Consider the following 14,002-nt stretch of genomic DNA (forward strand, 5'->3'; position numbering starts at 1 on the left):
TTTAACATAAAACATTGGTAGTTCTTTAGGAAAGAAACTAGTTGATGTATTTGGTAAATAATTGATCTGACAATAAATTAGCATTATAGAAAATAAGAATAATTTACCTGTCACAGGATTTCCACTGGCATCTGTAACAGCAACAGATTGGACTTGCTGAGTTACTGGATTGCCACTAGCATCTGAATAAGATAAACAGTAAGGAAGTTGAAACAATTCGTATAAAAGCAGAAATATGTTTATGGTTCTGTTTCTCTAAAAAAGGGAATATTTGATTCAATTTTTCCCTCTCTTCATAATTATATCATCTTGGCTGATATAATTTTTTAATCCATCTTGATAATGACATCTTTGAAATGGGAAAATTAAATTTAAAAAAAAAGTTATTTTTGCCATTTCAAAGAATTTATGCAAAAAGATTATGCAACTCAAATTTCTATTTAAATCATTTAACAAAAATCATTTTAAAAAACTATCAATCAAAAAACTTTGGGATATAAGCTAATATACCTGTAACAGGATTTCCACTGGCATCTGTAACAGCAACAGATTGGACTTGTTGAGTTACTGGATTACCACTAGCATCTGAATAACATATAAATGGATGTTTTGTGGGTTGCTGATTGTTATATAAATGATCTGACAATTAATTAGCATGAAGGATAATAAAACTGATTTACCTGTGACAGGATTTCCACTGGCATCTGTAACAACAACAGATTGAACTTGCTGAGTTACTGGGTTACCACTAGCATCTACAAAACACGAATCTCTTTACTTTAAAAAAAATTCAAACAACTTTTAAAAAAGATTAAGGAGAAAAAGTACCATAAAATAATGTTTAATAGTTATTTCTTTCATCATATTATAAACGGCTTTCCGCGGATATAGAATGTACAATTAAAAGATTAAAACTGGTTTTCATCTTATGATTGTACATTTTTATATTTGTGGAAAGCTGGATATATTACGATGCTAGACATAGTTTTTTGTATGAATGAGAACCGGTTCCTATCCACCGGATTCAAATGAATACGAGAAAAACTTTTAAATATTTTATAGTATACCTGTCATAGGATTACCACTGGCATCTGTAACAGCAACAGATTGGACTTGCTGAGTAACTGGATTACCACTAGCATCTAAAACAACATAGAATTAAGAAATTTAGATTTCTTTTTAACTCATATAACAATAAATATTTCTGAAACAATATCAAAACTTTAGATTTAGGTTCTATACCTGTCACAGGATTTCCACTGGCATCTGTAACAGCAACTGATTGAACTTGTTGTGTTACTGGGTTACCACTAGGGTCTAAAAAACATTTTTATTTAACTCATAACCATTAACATTTCAGAAAAAATATCAATCAGAACTAAATCAAAACTTTAAGATTTTAGATATTATACCTGTCACTGGATTTCCACTGGCATCTGTAACAGCAACAGATTGAACTTGCTGAGTTACTGGATTGCCACTAGCATCTGAATAAGATAAAAATAGTTATTTAGTTGGCTGCTAATTTTTACATAATTGATTGTTTGCAAGGTGGCTTATATATTTAAGTGTATGTGAAAGGTCTGTTAGAGAGATTTCTCACATCAAAATGTTTACTAATACTAAACTAACAATGCATTAGCATGAGGAAGGAACAAGCTGTTTTACCTGTTACGGGATTTCCACTGGCATCAGTAACAGCAACAGATTGGACTTGTTGAGTCACTGGATTACCACTAGGATCTACAAAACATTAATCTCTTTTTAAAATTAATTTAAACAACTTTTTAAAAAGATAAGGCAGTTTAAATTTCGATTTAATTCATATAAGAATTTGCATTTCAGAAAAGTATCATCAAAAATATATCAAAATTTTGATAAATTTTATATTATACCTGTTACAGGATTTCCACTGGCATCTGTAACAGCAACTGATTGGACTTGTTGAGTCACTGGGTTACCACTAGCACCTACAAAACATTAATTTCCTTACTTTTTAAAATAATTTTAACAACTTTTAAGATTAGGCAGTTTAAATTTGGAATTAATTCATTAAAGATAAACAATATAGTATGCGGATCATCAAGAAATATATCAAAACTTTGAGAAATTGGATATTATACCTGTTACATGATTTCCACTGGCATCCGTAACAGTAATAGATTGGATTTGCTGAGTAACCGGATTACCACTAGCATCTAAAAAAGACATAAATTGATATTTTATGGGCCCCTGATTGTTAGATAAATGATGGTTAGCAAGGCGGTTTATTAATTCAAGTGTATTTGAAAGGTCTGTTAAATTAAAAGTAGTTAATGGTTTACCACTAGGATCTACAAAACATTAATTTCTTTACTTTTAAAAAATAATTTCAACAATTTAATAAAAAAGTTTAGACAGTTTAAATTTGTATATTTCAGATATATCAAAATATAGAGGTTTTAGATACTATACCTGTAACAGGATTTCCACTGGCATCTGTAACAGCAACAGATTGGACTTGTTGTGTTACTGGATTACCACTAGCATCTGAATAATACATGAATGGATATTTTGTTAAATCAATTATTGTTTGCACCATAGCTTCTTGATTAATGTGTATTTAAAAAGATCTGGTAAATTAAACAAAGGTAGATAGGATATACTTTTATCATTATTAATTATCTTTTACTTTAACAGCAAAGCATTTACTTTAATTCATTGCATAGAAACTCTCAAACAATCAAAATTAAGATGGCTTGAATTAAGTAAAATATGTTTTCTGGAGAAGCCTGTTCTTTTTTTGTAAAGTCCATGAGACTAATAATAAGAATTTGAGAAAAAATATATTAAAAACTTTGGGATATTACACTATACCTGTCACAAGATTTCCACTGACATATATAAATTAAATTATTTTTGCAAGGTAGCTTCCTAATTGAAGTATTGAAGTGTATTTTAAAGGCCTATTTGAAAGTGTTAAAAGATACCATTTAAATCTAAAAACCATTAATTTCTTTACTTTTAAAAAGATAAATCAAACAACTTAAATTAAAGATTAGGCAGTTTAGATTTCTATTTAATTCATATAACAATAAACATTTTAGATGTATTATCAAAAAAATTTCAGATATATCAAGATATTGAAGATATTAATAAAAAAATATACCAAAACTTTCAGACTTTATATTCTATACCTGTAACAGGATTTCCACTGGCATCTGTAACAGCAACAGATTGGACTTGTTGAGTAACTGGATTACCACTAGCATCTGTATAAGATATATATGATTATATTTTGGGTGTTCTGCATGATTGGTTAAATAAATAATTTTTTTGAGGTAGAATCTTAATTCCAGTGCATATGAAAAGGTCAGCTAAATCTAAAAAAATGAAATAGGAAATACTTTTGCCATTACAAAGAATTCTACTAGATTGCCAACAGCAACATGTTTAACATGAGGAAATAGCAAGCTGTTTTACCTGTTACAGGGTTTCCACTGGCATCTGTGACAGCAACTGATTGAACTTGCTGTGTTACTGGGTTACCACTAGCATCTACAAAACATTGATTTCTTTAATTTTTAAAAAATTTTTATTAACTAATCAAAAGGATTGGGCAATTCAAATTTCTCTTGAACTCATATAAAAATAAACAATTCAGAAAAATAATCAATCAAAACTATATCAACACTTTGAAAAATGAGATGCAATACCTGTCACTGGATTACCACTGGCATCTGTAACAGCAACAGATTGGACTTGTTGAGTTACTGGGTTACCACTAGCATCTGAATAAGATAATTAAATCGATATTTTGTAGACTGCTGATTGTTTAATAAATGATTTTTTGCTAGGTAGCTCCTTAATTCAAATGAATTTGAAAAGATCTTGTAAATATATAATAATGTTTACTTAAATCTGTGCTTTTCAGAAATAATATAAATCAGAACTATATAAAAAATGTGGGATTTTAGATCCTATACCTGTGACAGGATTTCCACTGGCATCTGTAACAGCAACAGATTGAACTTGCTGAGTTACTGGATTACCACTAGCATCTGAATTGTGAAACAAATTATTGTTTGATAACTACAAAGTCTTTACTCTAATCTTTCAATTCATTAGCATGTGGAATGAGCAAGCTTTTTTACCTGTTACAGGGTTTCCGTTTGAATCAGTAACAGCAACTGATTGAACTTGTTGAGTTACTGGGTTACCACTGGGGTCTGAAGAACATTAATTTTTTAAAAAATTTACATAACTTATCAATAGGATTAAGTAATAATGAATATTTATAAGTTATAACATTTGATTTGTGAAATCTAAAAAAAGTAACTGAATGCATGTCTGACTGTCGGTCCACTAATATCTTGACTCTATTACACAATTGTAAGTGCAGTTTAACTGGTTTTTTTTAGTGCAAATCCCATATTATGCTTAAAGCTAAGAATGGTTACCAGTTACAGGATTTCCACTTGCATCAGTAACAACAACTGACTGTACTTGTTGAGTTACTGGGCTTCCACTAGCATCTGAAAAAGATGGTTATTAGTACTTTTTAATTATTTTTATTTTTAATTTTTGCATAAGATCATTATAAAAACTAAACATACCTGTTACAGGATTTCCACTAGCATCTGTAACAACAACTGACTGAATTGTTTCAGTTACTGGATTACCAAGAGCATCTAAAAATATAAATGTATAATCTTCTTGAGTTTTAAAGTAAAAACATTTGATTGATAAATCTCTTAACCTGTAACTGGATTTCCACTAGAATCAGTTACTCCAACAGATTGAACTTGTACAGTGACAGGATTACCGCTGGCATCTAAAAATTAAATAACAAGTAATAATTTTTGTTGTGAAATAGATGAGATTATATTTAAAGAATACATTTTGTCTGATCATCTATACTAGTTTGCTTTGAAATAACAATTATTTTATTTTTATTTCCAATTTATGTTTTTAGTGGTTATTTGTTATTACTTTTAGAGTTTTATAATTTTCAGGCATTGAATAGAAAAGGTCTCTTTTAGTTTGCATGCATATATTAATTAGTTTTTCTATTGTTACATCATTCTATTTTACAAAATATTGACCTGTTACTGGATTTCCACTAGGATCTGTTACTCCAATATTTTGAACTATTTGAGTAATTGGGTTACCACTTGGATCTAATTATAATATATATTAAATAAAATTTATTTTTTGAAGGGTTATATAATGGAAAATGTCAATTTCAATCTAAAATTTATATTTCAAACTTAAGAATCTAATCAACCTAGATAACTAATGCTTTGTCCATCTAGGCTACAATTGAAACTGTTTTTGTATTTATCTGCCACTATTTCACAGCTATGGATATTCAAATACTTCAAATGCTAACCTTTTAAATGTATCTGGGCTCTAAGCACAAAAACAAAATATCACTGAAGGTATGTCATTACCTGTTACTGGATTTCCACTTGAATCAGTAACTGTAACGGATGGTAATGTAACAGCTATCATTGAAGTAACTGGGTTACCACTAGCATCTATGTAAAAATATACATTAAAGTTTTTTATTATGATTTTTTATTATTTGTGTAGTACCTGTTACAGGATTTCCACTAGCATCAGTAACAACAACAGATTGGACTTTTTCTGTTACTGGATTACCACTTGGATCTTAACAAGAAAAATTGTTATATAAATGTGTAATTGTATCTAATTTGTAAGAAAATTATCCATTGTTATGAACAATTCAAAGAAGTTCCTAAATTTGATACCTGTAACAGGATTTCCACTTGCATCTGTGACAACAACTGACTGCACAGATTCTGTTACTGGATTACCATTGACATCTGCAAATAATTCAAATTAATTTTTTATGCAAATCTTAAGTTGTACAATGTAAAACAGATTTACCTGTCACTGGGTTTCCACTAGAATCAGTTACACCAACTGATTGTATAACTTGTGTCACTGGATTACCACTAGCATCTGAAAAGATTGGGGTTTGAAAATAATTTATCTGTTTTTACTGTTTGATTTAGTTTTTTCTAATTATATTTATCGTAAACACCTGTAACTGGGTTGCCACTAGCATCTGTAACTCCAACTGATTGTATTATTTGTGTTACTGGGTTTCCATTAGCATCTGTAAGAGATGTTAAAATTAGGAAATTTAATCAATTAATCTGTTTATTAACTATTTTTAAGTTATTAGGAAAGATCAATCAATGAAAATACATGAATCAATTAGTTTATTTTTATACCTGTTACTAAATTACCACTAATATCAGTCACACCAACTGATTGTACTATTTGGGTGACAGGATTACCACTGGGATCTAAAAGTAAATTTTTTTCTAATATATTTTAAATTTTTTTTTTAAGTCATAGACAATGTTTGATAATTTCTTTATCTTTCAATTTAACTTGGCTTAAAACTGACCTGTTACAGGATTTCCATTACTATCAGTTACTGTAACTGAAGGTAAAGTTACTGGTACAATTTCTGTTACTAGATTACCACTTACATCTAAAAATTAATAGTATTTAATTTTCAATAAAAAATGGCACTATAATAATATTTAGGAAACAATTTAAATAGATGTTGAAATTAATTTAAAGACCTGTTATTGAATTTCCACTGGCGTCAGTAACAACAACTGATTGTAAAGTCTCTGTTACAGGGCTTCCATTTGGACCTGTAAATTGTTTTGAAAAGATGATAAAAATATTGTTTATTGAGGGAAGTTTTTTTAGCAAATTATCATGGCAAAGTTTTTACCTGTAACAGGATTGCCACTAGAATCTGTAACAACAACTGATTGAATAGTTTCTGTTACTGGGTTACCACTAGCATCTAAATCCATATAATAAATAAATAAATTGGTTTTATAGAAATGGCATCTGATTGATGGCATATTTCCTAAACCTTGTAATTTTTGTCTGCCTTTTCCAGGACACACTTTAAATTGCTTCAGTTATAAAAATTTCATCAGGATTAAATAGGATTTAGTATTGTCATGCACATATACCAAATGAAGTTTGATTCTACTAGGGTATAAATCATTGTGTTTGTTTCATATTTTATATTATATTTCACCTGTTACAGGGTTTCCGCTTGAATCAGTTACAACAACAGACTGGATTATTTCTGTGACAGGATTGCCACTGGCATCTGAAAATGATCATCTGTATTTGTCTGAATTTTAATATTTAATTTCAAATGAAGGCCAACTAATAAATTACTAACCAGTAATAGGATTTCCACTTGCATCTGTGACACCAACTGACTGTACAACTTGTGTAACAGGATTGCCGTTTGCATCTAAAGTATTAAGTTTAATGACATTTTTTCCTTTATGTTATTATGTTATCCATATTTTTTCTTTTCTTATTACACACATGCACATCCAATTTTACTTTACATTAATGTTTTTAAACATTGTTATAGAGTCACTATTATCAATATGTATTATGTAAGGATCATTGTATCTCACTCGTAAATCACCAAATTAAGGTGGTGAGAGTCTTGTGATAACTCTCAGATGCAATATCCCAAGCTACTTAGCTATTATTATTATGTATCATAGTGACTTAATTTGTGACAGCTGCCCTACTAAAGTCATATTGTGCGCTTGAACGTGGATTTTGAGCTGTTTCATCATACTCCAATACTTGGACCCAAATACAATATATGAAAAGTATTTAGAACTTGCTTTATTAGCCTCAAACTTGTCATTTTTTTAGTATATTTAAAAATCCAAATTCTGTACGAAATAAAGTTCGTTTTTATACCTGTGACAGGACTTCCGTTTGGATAAGTGACTGGGTTAGATTGTACAATTTGAGTGACTGGGTTTCCACTAGGATCTAAAAGAATTAACTTGTTTGTTAAATCATGGCTTATTTGTAGAATATATTTAAGTAATTGTAAAAGATGGCAATCACTTACCTGTTATTGGATTTCCACTTGCATCAGTCACAGTCACTGATGGTTGTGTAACAGGCACGTTCTCAGTGACTGGGCTACCATTGACATCTAAAAGTGTATTAATTAAAAGAATACATTATTTTGGTGAAAGGACTAATTCGATTTTGTATAGTTGTATTTGCACATACCTGTTACTGGGTTTCCACTGGCATCTGTCACAACAACTGATTGTAATTGTTCAGTTACTGGGTTACCACTTGGATCTAATATATATATTAATAGATATTGTTCCATACAAACTAATAATCTAAAAGACGTCTAAACCATATATTTAGTATTTAAAAGTAAATTGTTTTGAACCTGTTACTGGATTTCCACTGGCATCTGTAACTACCACAGATTGAACTATTTCTGTTACAGGATTGCCCAAAATATCTAAATAAAAATTTATATTCCTTAAGTATTTGTAAAAGTAATGTTAATTAAAGAGCTATTAATTAAAAATAATTACCTGTTACTGCATTTCCACTGGAATCAGTAACAACAACAGATTGTATAGTTTCTGTTATTGGGTTACCATTAGAATCTAAATAATATAACTATGAATATAAGTCTTGAATTAATTATTGTTTTTCTTCATAAAGATTTACCTGTCACTGGATTTCCACTAGCATCTGTAACCCCAACTGATTGTGCTATTTGTGTTACTGGGAGACCATTTGCATCTAGGAAAAATCATTTTTTAGAACCTAAAGTATTTATGGTTAAAATATTAAATTGACTATGTAAATACCTGTTATTGCATTTCCATTTGAATCTGTTACAACCGCTGATTGGACTATTTCTGTAACAGGATTACCACTTGGATCAGTGACAGGATTACCAGAAATATCAGTGACTGTTACTTGAGATATTGGGGGTGCAAGAGTTAGAGGAGCTCCATTAACATCAGTAAATGTGTTTCCGTTAGCATCAGTTATTATAACAGGAGTTGGTGCTTGTGTTAAAGGTGATCCATTGGCACCAGTAATTTGATTTCCACTAGCATCAGTTACAAAATTAGGAATAGATGTGCAGGTTGAACCGTACTTTATAAGTTCATTCTCACACCACAGTGTACAATGCTCAGTTGCATAACTGTATGTTAAGAAAATACATTCTACAGCTTGTGGTCCCATTGTAAATATTGGTGTTGCAGTTCCAACTGGTGCGTGTGAAGAGCCATATACTGTGGTCTTTAGTTGTAAATTTTCATACCACAACTCGCATAATCTATAATCATTGGGAGGTGGATAATTTTCATACGGACATGACGCTGGATTATTACAGATGACACCATTTACAGCATTCAGTTCACACCACAAGTAACATGCTAGTATAGCATCTGTTAAACTATTGTGTGGACAGTTACTATAATTTATGTAATCAGTTGGTACAGGTAAGGTAATTCCAAAACTGTCAGTTGGTAAATTTTGCTGTGCTACATTAATCTCACCCCACAGTTGACAGAGGACATCTTTGTCAGCATAACTAAGGTAGGGACAAGGATCATAAGTTGAAGTTTGTTGATTAGCACAGACTGTATTATGCTGCATGTTCTGATTTTCACACCACAGATAACAATAATCAGATGAATAAAGTGATGTTTCATAAATACAGGTGATTGGAGCTGTTGTAGATCCAGTATTTGTATAAGGACTTAGTCCATTCTGTTTTAGCTGGGTGTTTTCAGTCCACAGTGCACACAAAGCTGTGTTGTGAGGAGAGACATAGCTGTCATAAGGGCAAGAGGGGGTACCTGTACATTCTGTAGAATATCCAGTGTAGAGAATATTACACCAAAGTTCACATGCTAATATATTGTCATTTAAAGTTGAGTAAGGACATGAAGAGTAAGGAACTGTTGCTGTAGGAGTTGGTGTGACAGGATTTGAGGATACTTGGGTATAATTGGTCCAAAGTTGACAAAGCTCAACATAATTGGTATAGCTATCATAGGGACAGGAAGCTTGTGTAGTAAGTTCAGTCATATTACATGGAGGTACCAGAACTCCATTTAGATACATACTATATGGAGGTATACCTTCCTCTGGAACATACCGGATGATAAATGGTATGCTAAGAGTTTCACAGGCATACAGTTTTCCATTGTAACACCTTGATGTTATAGTGTAATTACTTTGACTGTAAGCCTGGACATCTCCTTTCCACGCCTCCAGGTTAATGATGTTATTTTGATAAGTCCAAGTCACTTGCCAGTCCTCATAGTCTTTGTCAAGTTTTATGTTAAGGGTTGCCTTAGTACCACTACTCCATGAGTGTCCGTCCTCAATCCAATAACAGAGTTCTTGTTGTTGACCCAGAGTGAGCCTGCTGACAAAAGCCAGCAGGCTCAGCACTATCCAATCCATTGCAACCCTAAATGGAAAACTTTAAAAACATATAGTTTATTTCAAATAGCTCAGTTTAATTCTTAAAAAACAAAGATGACAGCATCCATAAGTAGCAAAGCACAAAAAATCGTGCAATGGTGAAGAGAATAAAAACATTGAATTTAGTACCTGATATTTATATGTCACATAAAAATTACAACTCATAACATATTAAAATTTACATTGGTTTATATATTTTTGTCCAACAAATTACAGGTGTGAAAACTGTACCTTTATGCTAAAAGTGTATTCCTGTACAGTACACTGTCAAAAAGTAGGTTCAAATCTATTTTGGTTTACAAAGAAAAGATATATAAAAAAAATTCAATCTCAACTTTTAATAATTTTTATAATGGTAAAAATATTCAATAAAATCCTACACTTTTTCTACAAAATACTTAAATTTTATATTTCTTTAAATAAAATTTTTAAAACAAATAATATGTATAGTTTTCTGTTACAATGCAATGGACAAACAGAATAAGTGAGTAATAGAGTTGTTCAATTGTCATAACAAAGAAAAGAAATAGAGGTAATATGCAAATACTAACGAAAAAATAAGGTTTATGTTTGTTAAAGCATAACTGACAGACAAATGAACAAACAATGAAAAGACTAGATGCGCAGGAATCTTCACTGAAAATTTAATTCAATCTCAGCTACAATCTTCAATAGTAGCTGTTTAAATCATATTAACCCCTTAGCGTTGCAGACTGACAGATTGACAAAGTGAATTTCGAGTAGCTTCGCTACTAAAAATATCTGGTTAGGTAAATAGCTACAATATCTGCTTATAATAAAACCATAAAATATTTACCTCAATAAAGACTCTTAATCAGTACAATTGAATAATAAAATCATAATAAATATAATTTTTACCTTATCTTATGATACTGGATGGATCCATGTTTCCCCAGGGCTGCCCTGAAAATTATATTTATAGTCATTTATAGAAATATGTTTCTTTCCCCTGTCCTTAATTCTTGTAATATAATTTACAAATATATCATATTTCTATTTTTCCTTTTAAGTTGTTGACATGAATTTGTTACATTTTCTCTAATATTTTCACCTACAATTTATTATGATGTTGCTTAGAAATAAGAAAATAGATTTATTATTAAACAGCACAAGTCAGCAAAACAGCATAATTGTAGCTACACTATGGTTAGGGTGTAGTGTTAATGTCTGTTTGTCCTAACGTTTCAGTGCTTCGCTTTTATGGATGTTGTCATCCTTGTTTGTTACACAATTTACTTGACATTTAAACTTTTATTTTAAAATTAGATTTAATATATGTACACCTTAAACGTCCCAAGAAGCCTTGATGATGATACACTGGATATAGGGGGGGGGGGGGGGGATTACTCTGAAGAAGGTGGTGGTACCCTCCCCCAAAACAGTTAAAACCATTCCCAGGACTAATTATATATAGAGAAGCTATATTGGAATCAAACAAACAGACAGACAGACTCATAGACATCCTTTAATTTTGGGATACAGTCCTTTATTTAAATGAAAATATCTTTTTGAATGGAATGTCTGTCTTATTTTTATTTGAATTCTTTAACAATTTTCAGATTATTTAACAACACTACCACCCACATTTTCTAATACTCATTTTCAAACCTCATGAAACACATTACGGGGGAGAAGTAGGAGCATACAACTACTTAACCAATCTATTGTTTTTAAACCTGTTTGTATAAATATCCAAAAGAAGGTGCCTTAACTTTCTAAAAACACCGACTAGCTATTCTAAATAAAAAGCAAAAAAGTTAAGACGCCTTCTTTAAAAAATGAATATTTAATTCTAAGACGAGAAAATTATGACTGACAATGACATTTTTTTCAAACATATATTAACTTTAACTTTTTTATTATTACTTAGTAAATCCTATTATATAAAGTAGTAAGCTTTTTTTTGTCTGTAGCGAATGATCTCGCTATTCGCTGAACCGATACGATCATCCTTTATAAGGAAGCTTCTTATAGGTCCCAGGATTGTTTTAGGCAATTACAGTCTTATAAAAAGTCTGAGAATGGTTTTAGGCCATCTTTGTGCCCTTTCATATTCCTTCGAAAATAGAGGCCCTAGATGCTAGGGGCGAAGCCGCTAGTAAAAATATAAAATAAGATAATTTTCTAGAGAGAAAAGTAGATTTCAAAATTTTTATCTGTGTTAGTGCATCACACAATGGTAATTTGAAAAATGAAATAAAATTGATGAATCAGTTTTGGAGGGCGTAACCGCTTATTACCTTAAAAAATATTTTATTTTTATAAAACTAAATTTTTCCGATCACTATTTACGTTATTTTTTTTGTCAAACTTAAAATTTAGGTTACCTTAAAAATTATTCATTATATCTAATTTCAACCCCAATAACATGAGAAATAAAAAAGAACTGACTGAAAATTCGTAATAATTCCGACCTGTTTAGTAAACTCTGGTTAACAGGGAAGAATAATAGGAATGCATAGAATATAAGAGGAATAAACCACCTGTACGGCGTGCTTTTGTTCTAGCCTGCCTGAAAATTTGTGTGGAGTCTCTTATAAGTATTTATTTCCCTCATTTAAACACTCTGTAAGGGTAATAATATCGTTAAAGTAAGGCATATAATTAAGGTTGCTTGTTTGTAAGCCTGTCCATACTTTAAAAGTAGTATCGATTGTTTTCCATCAATTGAAATTTGTTATTAAAATCTTTATGATCACTAAGCATAGATCCTATATTTTTTGTCCATCTACATCCCATATACTACTATAAAGTTGAACTTTGTTGGACTTTAAATCTTTGATTATGAAGGGGGTGGATTTAACGGGGTTTTTCCAACCCCAGGCAATAAAATAACATCCCTCTTGTTGTCTGTATTACACCCCCCCCCCCCCAGAACACTCGATTTTGGTTTAAGGGGATGTATAGATTTTCGGGTTTGCTTTAGTTTGCGCATTTACTTGTCAAAACAATATGCACGCCACTGTATTAAAGTATTTTAAATTTGTGATTTTCGCTACTTTTGGATATTTTATTTTTAATTTGTAAAGTTATGAAAATAAAAGTTTTAGTTAACCAGGAAGGAAGTGAACAATGGAAGTTAAATTAATCTACACCTAATCTTTCCCTACAATTCTTAAACTAGGCAAGGGAGGGAAGAGACAATGGACTGTAAATTATACCTGTACCCTCAACTATAACCTAATCTAACTTAAAGGCTGAAAAAGTTTTAGGTAATGGAATAATACAAAGCAATGTTGTTGAAAAGAGACTATCCAAGGAAAAACACACAGCTCAATTTGTAGGAAAATATTTCGATTAAACCACTTCTAATCCTTGTCAACCTTCTTTATCATAGTTCTTTACTGTACAAAGGTTTGTTTTAGGTAATTTAGTCTTGATTGGTTATCAAGCGAGCAGTGTCTAGTCTTCTCCACCTGTAAGTAGAGAATTTTTATATCATAATTGGGTGTTTAAATCAATTTATTATCCAATGTCGTAACCCTGTATCCCTGCAGATATCCGCACCTGTTTTGTTCATTGTTCGTACATACATTGTTCTAGTTTTATTGCTTTCAAAATAAACAAAAGATTTTTTTACTGAAGAAAACAATAATCTATTGAAATAATAAGGCCTTTTAGATGGTGATTTATGAAAGGC

The 14,002-nt window shown here is 30.7% G+C and overlaps 1 protein-coding gene across 1 annotated transcript in view; it reads right to left on the reverse strand.

Moving 5' to 3' along the window:
- LOC145325125 (uncharacterized) overlaps positions 1–12,849 on the reverse strand; it is a 39,028-nt gene extending 26,179 nt beyond the window's left edge. Inside the window, exons 1-39 of the mRNA XM_080167977.1 lie at positions 12,777–12,849; positions 11,221–11,265; positions 8,703–10,327; positions 8,560–8,634; positions 8,421–8,495; positions 8,270–8,344; positions 8,098–8,172; positions 7,931–8,017; positions 7,774–7,848; positions 7,229–7,303; positions 7,079–7,153; positions 6,761–6,835; positions 6,603–6,677; positions 6,422–6,508; positions 6,243–6,317; positions 6,050–6,124; positions 5,893–5,967; positions 5,754–5,828; positions 5,578–5,652; positions 5,433–5,519; positions 5,085–5,159; positions 4,739–4,813; positions 4,596–4,670; positions 4,440–4,514; positions 4,134–4,208; positions 3,966–4,040; positions 3,696–3,770; positions 3,463–3,537; positions 3,177–3,251; positions 2,455–2,529; positions 2,124–2,198; positions 1,896–1,970; positions 1,669–1,743; positions 1,413–1,487; positions 1,243–1,317; positions 1,068–1,142; positions 681–755; positions 511–585; positions 108–182 (exon numbers count right to left, since the gene is read on the reverse strand). Of these exons, the coding sequence (XP_080024103.1) occupies positions 108–182; positions 511–585; positions 681–755; positions 1,068–1,142; positions 1,243–1,317; positions 1,413–1,487; positions 1,669–1,743; positions 1,896–1,970; positions 2,124–2,198; positions 2,455–2,529; positions 3,177–3,251; positions 3,463–3,537; positions 3,696–3,770; positions 3,966–4,040; positions 4,134–4,208; positions 4,440–4,514; positions 4,596–4,670; positions 4,739–4,813; positions 5,085–5,159; positions 5,433–5,519; positions 5,578–5,652; positions 5,754–5,828; positions 5,893–5,967; positions 6,050–6,124; positions 6,243–6,317; positions 6,422–6,508; positions 6,603–6,677; positions 6,761–6,835; positions 7,079–7,153; positions 7,229–7,303; positions 7,774–7,848; positions 7,931–8,017; positions 8,098–8,172; positions 8,270–8,344; positions 8,421–8,495; positions 8,560–8,634; positions 8,703–10,320 (4,354 nt within the window). The 5' untranslated portion in view covers positions 10,321–10,327; positions 11,221–11,265; positions 12,777–12,849. The remainder of the gene's footprint in view (positions 1–107; positions 183–510; positions 586–680; positions 756–1,067; positions 1,143–1,242; positions 1,318–1,412; positions 1,488–1,668; positions 1,744–1,895; positions 1,971–2,123; positions 2,199–2,454; positions 2,530–3,176; positions 3,252–3,462; positions 3,538–3,695; positions 3,771–3,965; positions 4,041–4,133; positions 4,209–4,439; positions 4,515–4,595; positions 4,671–4,738; positions 4,814–5,084; positions 5,160–5,432; positions 5,520–5,577; positions 5,653–5,753; positions 5,829–5,892; positions 5,968–6,049; positions 6,125–6,242; positions 6,318–6,421; positions 6,509–6,602; positions 6,678–6,760; positions 6,836–7,078; positions 7,154–7,228; positions 7,304–7,773; positions 7,849–7,930; positions 8,018–8,097; positions 8,173–8,269; positions 8,345–8,420; positions 8,496–8,559; positions 8,635–8,702; positions 10,328–11,220; positions 11,266–12,776) is intronic.
- Positions 12,850–14,002: the final 1,153 nt, after the last annotated feature.

This window comes from Acartia tonsa, chromosome 7 (assembly GCF_053477335.1).
Source record: "Acartia tonsa isolate MP-2025a chromosome 7, ASM5347733v1, whole genome shotgun sequence".
Classification (NCBI taxonomy): Eukaryota; Metazoa; Arthropoda; class Copepoda; order Calanoida; family Acartiidae; genus Acartia; species Acartia tonsa.